This window comes from Rhinoderma darwinii, chromosome 6 (genome assembly GCF_050947455.1).
Source record: "Rhinoderma darwinii isolate aRhiDar2 chromosome 6, aRhiDar2.hap1, whole genome shotgun sequence".
In the NCBI taxonomy this organism is placed as follows: domain Eukaryota; kingdom Metazoa; phylum Chordata; class Amphibia; order Anura; family Rhinodermatidae; genus Rhinoderma; species Rhinoderma darwinii.
This window is the reverse complement of record NC_134692.1, coordinates 89529960-89546243: the sequence shown is the minus strand read 5'-3', so window position 1 is coordinate 89546243 and position 16284 is coordinate 89529960. Positions and strand designations below refer to the sequence as shown.

Here is a 16284-nt window from a genome sequence, read left to right as displayed (position 1 = left end):
CAGAAAGTTCTAAAACATTAATGACTATATTGGTGGAAGATGAAAATAATTTACTAGAGAAAATAGAACCCCAGCTTAATAAAACAGTAGAAGCACTTGAAGCTCACAAGCACAACAAAGAGTTTGATGAGAAATTTGAAAAAGTTTTGATTCAAATTAATAAGATTGCAATCAAAATAAAAGAAAAAAAGAGGAGAAAATTTCTTCGAGATCAACGAGATTATAAGTCTAACACAGTCTATACCTGGGGCAATAGATCACAGAGGACTGTTGATAAAGACTATGACAAAAAGACTGGAAGATCTGGGGTTTCAAGACATGATCCAGAAATAAGCGAGTCTGACATATCAGACTCTTCTGAACCAGAAGGGGAATTGGATAGAACAGGAGGTAACAAAACAAGAGGACAATCTTCTTATAACAACCTATCCTATTCAGAACCATCTACTTTTTTAAGGGACAGTTCACGCTGGGGTTACAGGGGACAACAGAGAGGAGGGATAGGTCCTTTCAGAGGGAGAAGGAGAAGATAGCGATACCCAAAACCAAGGAGGGCACGATGCAAATTCTTAATCTTTCACAACATGTCTTAACAAGTGCTCAGACAAGGATCTTAAAAAGAGGCTATAACTTTTGTATAACACCAAGATTGAATAAATTTGAGGTCATAAAGGATTTACACCTTTTTGGCCGCAAGTTGATTTTTAAAAAAATCTTTAGTCAAAGAGACAAAGGAGCAGACCATATGCCCACGACCTTTAACATACAAGAACGAGAAACCCTGCAAATTTTGGAAGAATTAGCCAATGAAGGGGAAACAACTAATGATCCCAGTAACCCACAAATGGAGTTTCATAATGAGGAGGAAACGGGTATGAAAAGGAGACTAAAATGAAAATCAAAATATGCCCCCTTTGGATCTATGCCCACAGGTAAAGATTTTTGTAGATTTGGTTACACAAGATATCAATCTACTAAGTGAGAATTCACTCTCAAGTAACCTCACAATTGAGGAAAAAAAACGTTAGAAGAATTCAAGAGCTGGACTGATGTGGTTTTTAAACAATCCGATAAGGATGGTAATGTGGTAATTTGGCCGAAAGAACTCTACATTAGGGAGGCGAAAAGACAGCTAAACAACAGAGACTGTTACAAATCCATGTGGGGTGATCCCACCCTACATTTCCATCAAGAGTATGAGAGACTCATCGGTTTAGGCCTGGAAGAGACGGCCATCTCACTAAATGAGGCAAAGTATCTCTCAGTCAGACATCTCAAGGTGGCAACTTTTTATATGCTGCCCAAAATACACAAAAATGTGGAGCAGCCGCCAGGTAGACCTATAGTATCTGGGCAGGGATGTCTGACTGAGAGATGTAGCCAATGGCTCGATGTGGAGTTACGTGGCTTTGTGTATGGACTCCCCTCCTATAATAGGGACACAATGCAGATACTCCAAGAATTCAACAATGCAAATCTGGAGGAGGGTGAATTCCTAGTAACTCTATATGTAGAGAGTCTCTACACTAACATCAATCATGACCTGGGGTGTAGAGCGGTAGATTTCTTCCTAGGCCGGGAGCATAGTTATAGTCCGAGTAGACGAACCTTTGTTAATAGAGCATTACAATTCATACTAACAAGGATTTACTTAATCTTCGATTCCCGCTTCTTCCTACAAACCCAAGGAACAGCAATGGGAGCGGCATGTGCACCCACCTTTGCCAACCTGTTCCTTGGGTGGTGGGAGGAAGAAATCGTTTTTGGGGAATCTCTTCAAGAATACGTCAACAAAATATCAATATGGCGTAGATATATTGATGATATCATCCTTATTTGGAGGGGATCCGAACACGATCTGCTAAGATTTATAGAGGTTCTCAATACAAATGAATTAAATCTCAAATTGACCTCTAACTATAGCAGAAGGGAAGTTACCTTTCTGGATGTTACAATTGGCATCGATCACAACCGTGAAATTATCACCAACTTATACAGAAAGGAGACAGCAACCAATAGCCCCCTAGATGCACAGAGTGCACATTTAAATCGAACTATTAGAGGAATCCCCAAAGGGGATTTTCTGAGACTGCAGAGAAATTGCTCCACCTTCGAGAACTTCAAGATAGGAGCTAAGGACCTTAAAGATTGAAAGAAAGACACTATACAGGACGCTAGATCAAACAAGCTTATAATCTGGCTCTCCGAACTGACAGAGATGTACTATTGGTGGTAAAGAATAAAATAGAGAGAGAGAGGATAAAGTGAGGTTCATTACTACACTGCATGACAAGTGGAAGGAAATGAATGACATAATGAAACCGCATTGGCAGGTATTGCTACTGGATGAAGATCTTAAAAAACATCTGGGCATGACAATTTCTGTAGGATATAAAAAAACAAATACAATTGAACAACATATTGTTAAGAGTCACTTCTCTAGGGATTGTCTAAAGAAGAAATCAGAAAAATACCCAGGTTTTTACCCGTGTGGGCTGTGTGTAGCCTGTCAAATTCTTGTTAAGAGGAAGAACTTTATGGATACAAATGGAGCACTATTTAAAATTCAGGAACACATTACGTGTGCCACAAAAGGGGTAATTTACACTCTTAGATGCACATGCAATCTATATTACGTAGGAAAGACCAAAAGAGAGTTTAAAATCAGAATAAGGGAACATATAGGCAGCATCAGGAATTACGATAAACTGGAGGCAGAAAGGAAGAGACAGGACAAACTATTTCAACCGCCTCCAGTTGCTCCACACTTCAAACGATATCATAACCTTAATCTGAAGGACCTATCAGGTTGGGCTATTTGTCACCTTACAACAGGTATAAGAGGTGGGGATATAGATTCCATCTTGCTAAAAGAGGAAAGCAAGTGGATCTATAAAATGAATTCAGTGAGCCCCAATTTAACTTAAAGAGGCTCTGTCACCAGATTTTGCAACCCCTATCTGCTATTGCAGCAGATAGGCACTGCAATGTAGATTACAGTAACGTTTTTATTTTTAAAAAACGAGCATTTTTGGCCAAGTTATGACCATTTTTGTATTTATGCAAATGAGGCTTGCAAAAGTCCAAGTGGGTGTGTTTAAAAGTAAAAGTCCAAGTGGGCGTGTATTATGTGCGTACATCGGGGCGTTTTTAATACTTTTACTAGCTGGGCGTTCTGATGAGAAGTATCATCCACTTCTCTTCAGAACGCCCAGCTTCTGGCAGATCACGCTGTGACGTCACTCACAGGTCCTGCATCGTGTCAGACGAGCGAGGACACATCGGCACCAGAGGCTACAGTTGATTCTGCAGCAGCATCAGCGTTTGCAGGTAAGTAGCTACATCGACTTACCTGCTAACGCCGTTGCTGCTGCAGAATCAACTGAAGCCTCTGGTGCCGATGTGTCCTCGCTCGTCTGACACGATGCAGGACCTGTGAGTGACGTCACAGCGTGATCTGGCAGAAGCTGGGCGTTCTGAAGAGAAGTGGATGATACTTCTCATCAGAACGCCCAGCTAGTAAAAGTATTAAAAACGCCCCGATGTACGCACATAATACACGCCCACTTGGACTTTTACTTTTAAACACACCCACTTGGACTTTTGCAAGCCTCATTTGCATAACTACAAATATGGTCATAACTTGGCCAAAAATGCTTGTTTTTTAAAAATAAAAACGTTACTGTAATCTACATTGCAGCGTCGATCTGCTGCAATAGCAGATAGGGGTTGCAAAATCTGGTGACAGAGCCTCTTTAATGAGTCCTTTAATTTTGGCTGCTTCCTTTGATAAGTATGGTCCTTGATGAAGACCCAGGAGGCACCTTGAAATAATGGATGTCTCTGGGCATGCAACATCACGATTTATGAATGATCCATGATGATCTCTATGTTCCCTCCTGTAAGAAGTATCTTATTTATGGAATATTTCATTCTACGTATGATCCATGAAGAATTTTATGTTTCCCTATGAAAGCAGTACTCTTTTCTCCTTTAGTGGTAATCAGACTGAACAATGGAACATCGGTTTTCAGTAACTACAATTTATGTAATAATTACTCTTCTTCTTTTAAATAATAAAATAAAAATTTAAATAAAAATAAAAACATAAATAAAAAATAAAAATAGCGATAACATATAAAAACAAACAAAAAATATATTATTATTCAATTTCACTGTTAATAGACAAAGACATCAATGTCCTGATTAAAGATTTAGGGAGAAAGAATTCTCCCTGTGTCTCATGTTATGAGGATAATTGAATAGCCAATGTTGTATAATATAACTATAATATTTATAAACTGTTTAAATGTCAGATTATAAGACATCACTTTGATGCTGATGTGTTGATATTTTGGACGAGTATATTTATTCGCTACGGAAAAAATGTAGTGCCACAACTTTTACTTACAATACGCTGATTGGTTCGATTTTCTGTCAATCAACGTCTGGCCTATAAAAAGAGCCATGAACTAAAGGCTCCCGCCCCCGGAAGAAGCTGATTTTATATCAGCGAAATGTACGTCGGGATCATACCGACTCTAGAAATAGGGAAAGAAATCAGAGGGAGAGCAATAGTGTAGATTTTCTACTTACTGGTAGATTGCCTTGGCTGTAGCGAGTGTGAGCCGGGAACGGTCTGGACATCGCGTTGCCTGAGCGGCGAGTCTTGATGACGTCATAGTCATCTAGTCTCCACACCGAGTCGCTGGTTGCCAGCGACCCAGGACACACTCGTGACTTTGCTCCCGCTGCTGTGAGGACAACTTCGGCACAGTGTCGCAGTAAGAATTCACTGCCGACACTCACTCATAATAGTTTTGTGCTGCAGTTTTGGCTCACTGTCGGGGAAACAACCCAGGCATTGTGCAGTTTGTTTGCGAGATATCGCGGTACGTCTCACCTGCTTCCAGGTCCGAATAACGTTCTCGGCCCCTGGGTGTGAGTTCAGGAAGGTTAAGTCAAGCAACCTGGTGTGGGTTTTGTTAATAATAACAATAAATAAAAATAAACAAATAAAAAAAAAAAAATCATAAATAGAGACAACACACGATTCATACCCCATTGAGCACTCCCTCTTTAGTCCTGGTGATACAGACACAACCTGATAAACAGAAGGGTGTCTAGTGTCACTGGGAATTGATAATACACAATACAAAAAATTGCTCATGTAGAAACACCATAAGTTAAAGAAAAAGAAATAAAAATTATAAAATAATAAATTGTGAATATAAAGGAAATAAATGGTAATTTCCAGAGCAATTTAAAGGGGACATTGCTTTTGAATTCCTTTCCCTATCAAATTGTCGGTATCAACATTAATAATTGAAGCCGACCTCAATACAAACACAATAACAGTCTTGCCCCCTTCCCTACTTTTCCCCTACCCTAGATTTTGTGACCCATACTATTACCAATGTTTGTCTATTGAGATTGAATGACCGTGTGCCTGATTTATGCACCTGTTTAGAATTAAAAAATTAGCAGTGGTTTTCACATACTTTTGGCCATATACTGTATATCAGTTATATCCGGTCAGTTTTTTTTTGCCTGAGCCAGACACAACTGATTGAAAAACTAGACAGAGAAGCATTGCATGCAACATTTCTCTGTCCGGCTCAGTGATACATCTGTAGGCAAAATTAATTAGTGCTTGTCTTTAGCCAATTCTCATCTAGAGTTGCTTTCACAAATCTGCTAAGCTAATATGTGAAAAATGCCCCCTGCTAGTTTCGTTTTGTACAGAGCATGTGCTGCTAATGTACATTCTGGTAGGTGTAGACACTGTACACTACAAAAACACTAAATCTCCTAGAATGCAGATTAGCACTAAAGTAGCTTAGATAAACTGACTTGATTGTCATACTTCAGACTGGTTCCAGTAGATAAGTAAATTAAAATTATTTAGACTACTTTTTTTATGCAGCCTAAATGCAGATGCAACCTGTAAAGTGCACATGCATGTACAGTGAAGGAAAAAAGTATTTGATCCCTTGCTGATTTTGTAAGTTTGCCCACTGTCAAAGACATGAACAGTCTAGAATTTTTAGGCTAGGTTAATTTTACTAGTGAGAGATAGATTATCTAAAAAAAAAAAAAGAAAATCACATAGTCAAAATTATATATATTTATTTGCATTGTGCACAGAGAAATAAGTATTTTGATCCCTTTGGCAAACAAGACTTAATACTTGGTGGCAAAACCCTTGTTGGGAAGCACAGCAGTCAGACGTTTTTTGTAGTTGATGATGAAGTTTGCATACATGTTAGATGGAATTTTGGCCCACTCCTCTTTGCAGATCATCTGTAAATCATTAAGATTTTGAGGCTGTCGCTTGGCAACTCGGATCTTCAGCTCCCTCCATAAGTTTTCGATGGGATTAAGGTCTGGAGACTGGCTAGGCCACTCCATGACCTTAATGTGCTTCTTTTTGAGCCACTCCTTTGTTGCCTTGGCTGTATGTTTCGGGTCATTGTCGTGCTGGAAGACCCAGCCACGAGCCATTTTTTATGTCCTGGTGGAGGGAAGGAGGTTGTCACTCAGGATTTGACGGTACATGGCTCCATCCATTCTCCCATTGATGCGGTGAAGTAGTCCTGTGCCCTTAGCAGAGAAACACCCCCAAAACATAATGTTTCCACCTCCATGCTTGACAGTGGGGATGGTGTTCTTTGGGTCATAGGCAGCATTTCTCTTCCTCCAAACATGGCGAGTTGAGTTAATGCCAAAGAGCTCAATTTTAGTCTCATCTGACCACAGCACCTTCTCCCAATCACTCTCAGAATCATCCAGATGTTCATTTGCAAACTTCAGACGGGCCTGTACATGTGCCTTCTTGAGCAGGGGGACCTTGTGGGCACTGCAGGATTTTAATCCATTACGGCGTAATGTGTTACCAATGGTTTTCTTGGTGACTGTGGTCCCAGCTGCCTTGAGATCATGAACAAGTTTCCCCCGTGTAGTTTTCGGCTGAGCTCTCACCTTCCTCAGGATCAAGGATACCCCACGGGGTGAGATTTTGCATGGAGCCCCAGATGGATGTCGATTGACAGTCATTTTGTATGTCTTCCATTTTCTTACTATTGCACCAACAGTTGTCTCCTTCTCACCCAGCGTCTTACTTATGGTTTTGTAGCCCATTCCAGCTTTGTGCAGGTCTATGATCTTGTCCCTGACATCCTTAGAAAGCTCTTTGGTCTTGCCCATGTTGTAGAGGTTAGAGTCAGACTGATTAATTGAGTCTGTGGACAGGAGTCTTTTGTACAGGTGACCATTTAAGACAGCTGTCTTTAATGCAGGCACCAAGTTGATTTGGAGCGTGTAACTGGTCTGGAGGAGGCTGAACTCTTAATGGCTGATAGGGGATCAAATACTTATTTCTCTGTGCACAATGCAAATAAATATATATAATTTTGACTATGTGATTTTCTTTTTTTTTTTTTTATATATAATCTATCTGTCACTGGTAAAATTAACCTAGCCTAAAAATTCTAGACTGTTCATGACTTTGACAGTGGGCAAACTTACAAAATCAGCAAGGGATCAAATACTTATTTCCTTCACTGTACATGCACTTATCAACTTGGCGCCATTCGCTGAACATTTGTTAACACTTGCCCTAGGTAGTTAAGGCTTTGCACCGTTAATGTACGACACAATTATGGTGTGGGCTCAGGAGGTTTTTTACAGCTGAATCTCTGCTGCAACGGCCAGGATTGTAGATAACTCTGATTTCGGCCATTAAACCCCTTAGATGCCACGGTTAATAGTGACCACAGCATCTAAGAAGTTAAACAGAGGGTAGGGAAATCCTCAGTCACCCCATAGGCGCCCCTGCGAAGTAAGCATGGGGTGCCAATAGGTTTCCATGTCACCTGCAGTCTAATTAAAGCCCCCAGGACTGCCATATATGTACTCCTATTAAATGCTTGTCGGTTTCAGGCTGGGTTCACACGAGTGTGGCGTTTTTGCGCACGCAAAAATGCGGCGTTTTGTGTGCGCAAAAGCCACTTAACAGCTCCGTGTGGCAGCAGCATATGATGCGCGGCTGCGTGCTTTTCGCGCAGCCGCCATCATTATAACACTCCATTTGGATGTTTGTAAACAGAACAGCACGTGGTGCTTTTCTGTTTACATTCAGAGTGTTTGACAGCTATTGCGCGAATCACGCTGTTCGCACGGAAGTTTTCACGCACCCATTGACTTCAATGGGTGCGTGATTCGCGCAAAACGGCCAAAGAATGGACATGTCGTGACTTTTTTTCAGCGGACTCACGCTGAGTAAAAATCACAGACATGTCTGCACGGCCCCATAGACTAATATAGGTCCGTGCAATGCGTGTGCAAATCACACGCGTTGCACGAACGTAATTCCCGTTCGTCTGAATAAAGCCTCATGCTGACAGGCATAGTATCATGGTTTGCAAGGCTAAGAAAAATCCACCCAATTCCAAGTATTGCATAGTAATACATTAGCGATCAAGCGATTGCATGGTCAAGTTCCCTAGTGGGATTACAAAATAAAAATTTAAAAATGTTAAATAAAATTGTGAAAAATATAAAGAATAAGAAAAATAACGCAAAAAAAGTTTTCTTTCCACATTACAAAACGCTTCATTGTGTAAAAAATAATGTAAAAAAATATTTTAATAAGTACACGTAATTGGTATCGCAGCAACCGTAACGGTCTGTACTATAAAACTTGTTATTAAAGTGTTTATATTGTGCAAAAGTAGTAAAACATAAAATAAACTATATAAATTAGGTATCGCCTAACATTTATACCGAATGGTAAATGCTGTGAAAACGAGAGCGAAAAAACCATTGCAGAATTGCTGTTTTTTTCTATTCCCCTTCCCCAATAACAATGAGCATTTTTCAATCCAAAAATGATGCCAAAAATACAACTTGTTCTGCAAAAAACAAGCCCTAATATGCTATGTCGAAAGAAAAATGTGAAAGTTATGGTTTAAGGGACACAATGTAAAAACTAGAAAAATTGCTACGTATTCAAGGCCCAAAATATCTGCATTTTCAAGGGGTTTAAAACTGTCAGCCAACAGTCAAACATTTTCTCCCAACCCTTCACCATATCCTTAAAGGGGTTGTCCGAGATACCAACATTTTTTCAAAAACTGTGTCATACATTACCCCTTATACAGACAACCTAAATAAAGCATTATTTTAAAAAAAAATTCTACTTAGCACATTTCTTCTTTGAATTTAGCACGGTTTGTTTACATGCAGTTCAGCTCTGGTTTGTTGATCTTTCCTTGTTATGAAACTTTTTTCCCGTGCACGCTCATTGCAGGCTGCAATGAGCGTGCACGTACCTTCCAAGAGTTCACGTGAGCTGTCCCTGCTCCTCCCCGCTGACCTCCTTCACTGCACTTGTCTCCTTGCTGACATTCTTGAAGGATGATGAGCAAATGTTCTCCCCCCATTATGTTTTTCACATTTATGTTTTCTTTCTCTTTTCAGGTCTATAAACCTCTTCGTGTCTCCCTCACCCTCGTCCACCCTCACCCTCGTCCACCCTCTTCTATCTCATGTCTCTCTCCACTAAGGCTATGTTCACACAGTTTTTTTGCAGGAAGAATATCTGCCTCAAAATTCCGTCTTGAAGTTTGCGGCAGATTTACCTCTCCCTGCACGTTGAGTTTTGCGTCGTTTTTACCCGTTTTTTGTGCGCTGTTTGCGTATTTGTTTGCCGCTTTGTTCGGGGCGTTTTTCGCTTCGTTTATCTTGGCGTTTTTTGCTTGTTTGTTTGCATCTTTTTTTGCGATGTTTTTTGCTGTGTTTTCCATTGCGTTTATCGTAGCCTTTTTCACGTCGTTTATCATTTCTTTTTTTGCGTCGTTGTTTGCGCCTATTTTTGCTGCGTTTTTCGTTGCGTCTTTCGTGGCGTTTTCCCAGTTGATTTTTGCTGCGTTCTTTGCCTCTGTTTGCGGCGTTTCTCGCGTCTTTTTCCGCTATGTTTTTCGCAGCTTTTTCCGTGGCGTTTATCGTAGCCTTTTTTGCGTCGTTTTTCGCGTCTTTTTTTGCGTTTTTTTTTCTGCGTTTTTCATTGCGTCTTTCGTGTCGTTTTCCCTGTCGTTTTTCGTGGCGTTCTTTGCCTCTTTGTTCGCGGCTTTATTTGTGATGTTTTTCGCGGCATTTATCGTAGCCTTTTCGGGGTTTTTTTTTTTGCGTCTGTTTTTTGCGGCATTGTTTGTGGCTTTTTTTGCTGCGTTTTTTGCGTCGTTTTCCGTGGCGTTTTTCGCCCGCGGCAATTGAGCGCCGCAGGCATAAAACAACGCGAAATACGCTTTCTCTGCCTCCCGTTGAAATCAATGGGAGGTCAGAGGCGTAAACGGCCAAAGATGGAGCATGTCGCTTCTTTTTCCCGCAAGGCAGTTTTAATGCTCGATTTTAATGCTTGTTACAACAAATTGCAGCATAAATCACGCACCAAACACGCTTGTTTGGTGCATGGTTTTCACGCATGCATCTACTTGAGTGTAGGTGCATGATAACGCACCAATAGAGGACATGCAGTATGTTTCACGCAGCGGGCTAAATATACGCCTCGTGTGAACAGACAAACATCAGCCCATTGCTTTCAATGGGCAGATGTTTGCCAACGATTTCAAGCCGTAATTTCGGACGTAATTCGGGGATTAATACGCCCGAATTACGTCCGTAAATAGGCCGTGTGAACATACCCTAATACAGGAATAAAAAGAATGTCATCTGGGGTCCTGTATCTAAGCCTACATTGTGTTAGGCTTAGATACAAGCTCCATGTGTGACACTGTTTGTTAGACCCTGTATCTAAGCCTAACAATGTAGGCTTAGATACAGGACCCCAGAAGATCTTATCTAGTTCAGGACGGGGCACCGTTTAGCCATTTTTAGCACGTGTTAGTTAAATGGCTATAACTTTTTTATTTGTTGCGCTAACGACGTTATTTTTGCGGCGTTTTTTCCGTAGACAATGCAGGTTTTTTTTTTTAGCGTTTTTATACACACCTTTTTTGCCATTTTAGAATTTTCATTCATAAAGTTTGAAAATAATAGTAAAAAAATAAGCTTTTTTACGTTTCAGCTATTTTTTTTTGGTAATAACATAGTTTTACCCTAAAATAGACCTTTTATTTGTGATCGTCATTGTCTAACGTAAATTTCTATATATTACATGTCTATATTAGGGTAATTGGGTCAGCGCTAGCGTTACAACAATGATTGACAGGGGGAACGGTATTTTTTTGGGGTGGGTATTTTATGTGTATTTATTATTTAATTTTTTTTTGTACTTTACTATTTTTTTATTATTATTGTCTGTCCCTCAAAGGTCAAAAAAGACCTTTGGGGAACATTATATTTTTTTTTTCTTTTTTTTTTACACCATCTTTTCCACTGTAACTGGAGCTGCACAGCAGCCCCAGTTACAGGGGAAATCAGCCCTCTCATAGTGACGATTGTCACTAATAGGGCTGTGCTGGGTCTGATTAGACCCAGCAGCAGTCTGCCACTAACGGTACCCGGTGATCATGTGACCAGTCACATGATCACCGGGAGGAATAGAGACAGCGCCGCTGCTGCTGTCTCTATTCCTATACACAGCGTTCATTGAACGCTGTGTAAAAAGACATCGGAGAAGACAGAAGCAGCGAAAGCTGCTTCTATCTTCTCCTCCGGGTCCCCGGCAGTCACTGACAGCCGGAGACCCGACATTCCCGCAGGTGCCGTCCCTCTTCACTTTTTTCACTGTGAACACGCATAGGCGCGCTCACAGTGAAAAAAAGCTGCATAGGCTGGGCGGGCACCCGCAGAAACGACACGTCTCCAGTGACGTGTCGTGTCCCATCCGAGGTCTCGCTGGGGCGAGACCATGTGATCGGGACACGACACGACAGTGGAGGAGGAAGAAAACGTGACGTCAGAAGACAGGTGATCGGAAGAAAAGAGCTGCCAGAACGGAGAACAGAAGCAAGATTGCACAGGTAAGTATATTAGGGAATATTTAATGTGTGTATTGTGTGTTTAACTTTTAAATAAAAATTTATCTCGGACAACCCCTTTAAGTCTGAATTTTGTGACCAGTTCACCATTATTTTCGAATAATATTCACTTTAGAAAAAAGTATTATGATTATGTGGCTTTTCCTTGAAGATCCTCCAATATAACTATTGGATGCACTGCTACATGGAACATATGTCAGAACTCACCATCTATGCTGTCAATGTCTTCATCAGCAGGGCTGTTATAGTATAAAGAAGATATACGCCAGTTAATATTTGTATATATGACTGACATACATTTTGTTTGGATGATTACATGATTGGTCATCATACCTGTATGTAGGTAAATCTTCTTTGCTCCTTCTCACGATGGAGTCATTTCCGGGTGGTTCTGGTGTGGTAGACATGATACTATAACTACGGTTTTTCAGTTGATGCTGCAAAATGATGCAAAAACTAGTTATTTAAACTGTTATATATATTATATATTCTGTGAGGTATTGTCGCTTTTGTCTTTAGTAAGTGCTGGTGGCAAGGCAGGTCATGTAAGATGTCGACTTTCCAGCCTCAACCTCACCATATAACATTATATTATTGTTTTAGGTGTTAAATTCGTGACTAGGTTATGAAGATAACCATACTTGTCCCCATACGTTTGTAAAATAATGACTCAGACAGAAGGCAATGTGAGCTTAAGGCTATGTTCACACGGGGTATTTTGCCGAGTTTTTTGACGCGGAAACCGCGTCGCAAAACTCGGCAAAAACGGCCCGAGAACGCCTCCCATTGATTTCAATGGGAGGCGTCGGCGTCTTTTTCCCGCGAGCAGTAAAACTGCCTCGTGGGAAAAAGAAGCGACATGCCCTATCTTCGGGCGCTTCCGCCTCCGACCTCCCATTGACTTCAATGGGAGGCAGGAGAAAGCGTATATCTCGCTGTTTTATGCCCGCGGCGCTCAATGGCCGCGGGCGAAAAACGGCGCGATAATTGCCGCGAAAATCGGCGTGCAGGGAGAGGAATATCTGCCTCAAAGTTCCAAACGGAATTTTGAGGCAGATATTCCTCCCCCAAAATACTCCGTGTGAACATAGCCTTAAAGTGTAGCTAAATGTTCGACAAACTTCTGACATGTCATAGTGACATGTCAGAAGTTTGAATTGGTGGGGGTCCGAGCACTGAGACTCCCACCAATCGCTAGAACGAAGCAGCTGAAGCATTCGTGTGAGCACTCAGCTGCTTAGTTCCTGTTTTTCCGGAATGCCAATGTATCGGAGTACGGGCTCATAGACTTTCTATTGAGTCCGTACACTGATACATTTATTTTCGGAAAACGGCGAACAGACACGAAGCAGCTGAGCGCTCACACGAATGCTTCTGCTGCTTCGTTCTAGCGATTGGTGTGGGGTCTCCGTGTTCGAACCCCCACCAATACAAACTTCTGACATGTCACTATGACATATCAGAAGTTTATAGAACGTTTAGCTACACTTTAAGTGATTATTTGTTAGGCCTATTAACATAGGCTCAAGTTTTGTATTGCAAGTGTGTCTGAAGCTTTAACCTCTTCCCGCTGCAGCCAGTTTTTATCTTCCTGACAGAGCATCATTTTTCAAATCAGACATGTATCACTTTATGTGGTAATAACTTTTAGAATTATTTCACCTATCCAAACAATTCTGAGATTGTTTTTTCTCGTGACACGTTGCACTTTATGTAAGAGGTAAAATTTGGTGTTTCTTTTTTTAAAAAAACACCAAAATTTAGAGAAAATGTAGAAAAATTTGCATTTTTCAATTGCTTCTAAGACTGATACAAAATAGTTACCAATTAACATTTCCCAAGTGTCTACTTTATGTTGACATCGTTTTTTGAACTTCCTTTTATTTTTCTAAGACTTTTTCTTAGATTATATTTTAAGCACCATGTCAGGTTTAAAGAGGTCTTGTGGTGCCAAAACAAAGAATAAATCCAAAAAAGACCCAATTTTGGAAACTACACTGGAGAAGGAATTAATCTACCCACAGATATTATGCAGAATTTATTTGAATTGGGCTTGAAAATAAAAATGAGGTTTTTTTTACAATAAAACTTTTTTCATTTTTCTAAGAAATAAAGGAGAAAAAGCACCCCAACGGTAATATCCCATAAGTGGGCACAAACTCCTGCTTGAACACACTGCAGTGTTCCGAAGGATAGGAGCGTCCTTTGGATTTTGGAGCTCAAATTTAGCTGCAATGGTTGCAGAGGTCATGTCGCATTTACAAAGGCCCTGTGGAAACCTCCCCCAAAGTGACCCTATTTGGGAAACTAGACCCCTCAGGAATTTATCTAGGGCTATAGTGAGCATTTTGACCTCAGGTTTTTTGCAGAAATTATTGCAATTAGGCAGTAAAATAAAAATCTACATTTTTTTCCACTAAAACATAGATTTTTTTTTTCATTTCCGCAAGGAATAAAGCAGAAAAACACCTCAACATTTGTAAAGAAATTTCTCCCGAGTATGGCAATACCGTAATGTGGTCATAAACTGCTGTTTTAACACACAGCAGGGCTCAGAAGGTAAGGCGTGACATTTGGCTTTTGGAGATCAAATTTTCTGGAATGGTTTGAGGACACCATGTCAAATGTGCAAAGCCAATACAAGAGAAACCCCCCAAAAGTGACCCCATTAGGGAACTATACTAGTCAAGAAATGTATCTAGGGGTATAGCGAGCATTTTGACCCCACAGATTTTTTGCATAAATTATTGGAATTAGGCTGTGAAAATGAAAATCTACATTTTTACAATAAAAGCTGAATATTTTTTAATTTCCACAATGACTAAAGGAGAAAAATGGGATAAATGACTGATACAATTAATAATCTATCGATCTGGCATATACTTTGAGGCAATACTTTATGCACAGACGAGGTTTGTCAGGGCAGGTGACGCACTGATGAATGGTGTCTCTTCTTCTCCCACTTTTGTAGCACACTCTGCACCTTTTTTGGGTCCTTCTCTTCTTACCAGTGGTGGGGATTTTGCTGGGAAAGTGTTGCCCTGGTACAATATGTGGACCATCACTTCTAGAAGTACTGAGGCCCTCCCCTTTCTGGTTCCCAAATACAAGGGTCGTGATCACAACCAGGGCCGCCATCAGGAATTTCTGGGCCCCATACAGCCAGGATGTCTGGGGCCCCCCCTTCCATTACCGGGGGTGGGCAACGGAAAGGGTGGCACTCACGTTTGTACGTTATACGCATTAACTGATTTTGGTGCAGATGTCAATTACAGTGAACAAAACCATGGATCAGGCAGTGACTAGTTAATGCTCTGGATTTTGATCTATTTAGCCAAAAACGTATTCAACTGTATGGCATACAGTGCGATACGTCATCCGGGGAATGGCCCAGGGGAAACTCCTGAAGTAACTGTCCATAAATGGCAGTGACATCTGGAGCTTTCCCAGGGCTGGAACCTTCCACTTGCGCTCTGCCCAGGGACTCTGGCGCTGTTCCTGATGTCCATATACTTAAAGTGACGTCAGAAAATTTGCAACGCCTGAGTACATGGCCGGAGCATCGGCAACGCACTGGCCAGGGATTCCGGCCCTGGAGAATACCCTGACGTCACTTTACATATATGGACAGTAACGTCAGGAGCTTTGCCAGGGACAAAGTCAATGGGTAGAGCACTTGTGATGCTCTGCCTGGGGACTCCGGCATTGGGAAGCTCCTGACATCACTGTCCACATACTAATGTCAGGAGCGGTATACGTTTTTTTGTGGAATCTCTCAGGATGGAATAACAAAGTCTACTACACTATTCCATCCTTCAAAAATAAGGTATACCGACGTCGACCAGCCCAACGTAGGCTAAAAGGACATAATGGAGACCTGTGAATTATTGTCTACGTTGTTTATAGTGTACGTTAGGAGATTTCATGACGTACACGATAAACTTAGGGCAACAACATGATGTGAAGGGAGCCTTAAGGGTGAGGGAAGCGGATGTAAGGAGAACTAATGCTCCGTTCTTACGCTGCCATTAAAGTTCAATGTGTTTTTCAACAGCAAAAATCGGAGGCTTTCCCTTTGATTTCTGATGCAGATGTGCCACAAGCATATAGCAGAATACGGCCCTGTTCACACAGAGTTTTTGTACTGATTTTTTTGCGGCGGAAACCGCGTTGGAAACTGCAGCCAAAAATTGCCTTCTATTGATTTCAAGGGGAGGCGAATGCGTTTTTTTCCCGCGTGCGGAAAAAAACGCTTGCGAGAGAAAGGAGCCTAAGTCCCATT

At 41.1% G+C, this 16284-nt stretch overlaps 1 protein-coding gene across 1 annotated transcript in view; it reads right to left on the bottom strand.

Annotated features, from left to right (window-relative positions):
- Nucleotides 1-16284, bottom strand: part of CARD11 (caspase recruitment domain family member 11) — a 687245-nt gene that overhangs the window by 274130 nt on the left and 396831 nt on the right. The window contains exons 12-13 of the mRNA XM_075830023.1: nucleotides 12336-12439; nucleotides 12210-12241 (exon numbers count right to left, since the gene is read on the bottom strand). Of these exons, the coding sequence (XP_075686138.1) occupies nucleotides 12210-12241; nucleotides 12336-12439 (136 nt within the window). The remainder of the gene's footprint in view (nucleotides 1-12209; nucleotides 12242-12335; nucleotides 12440-16284) is intronic.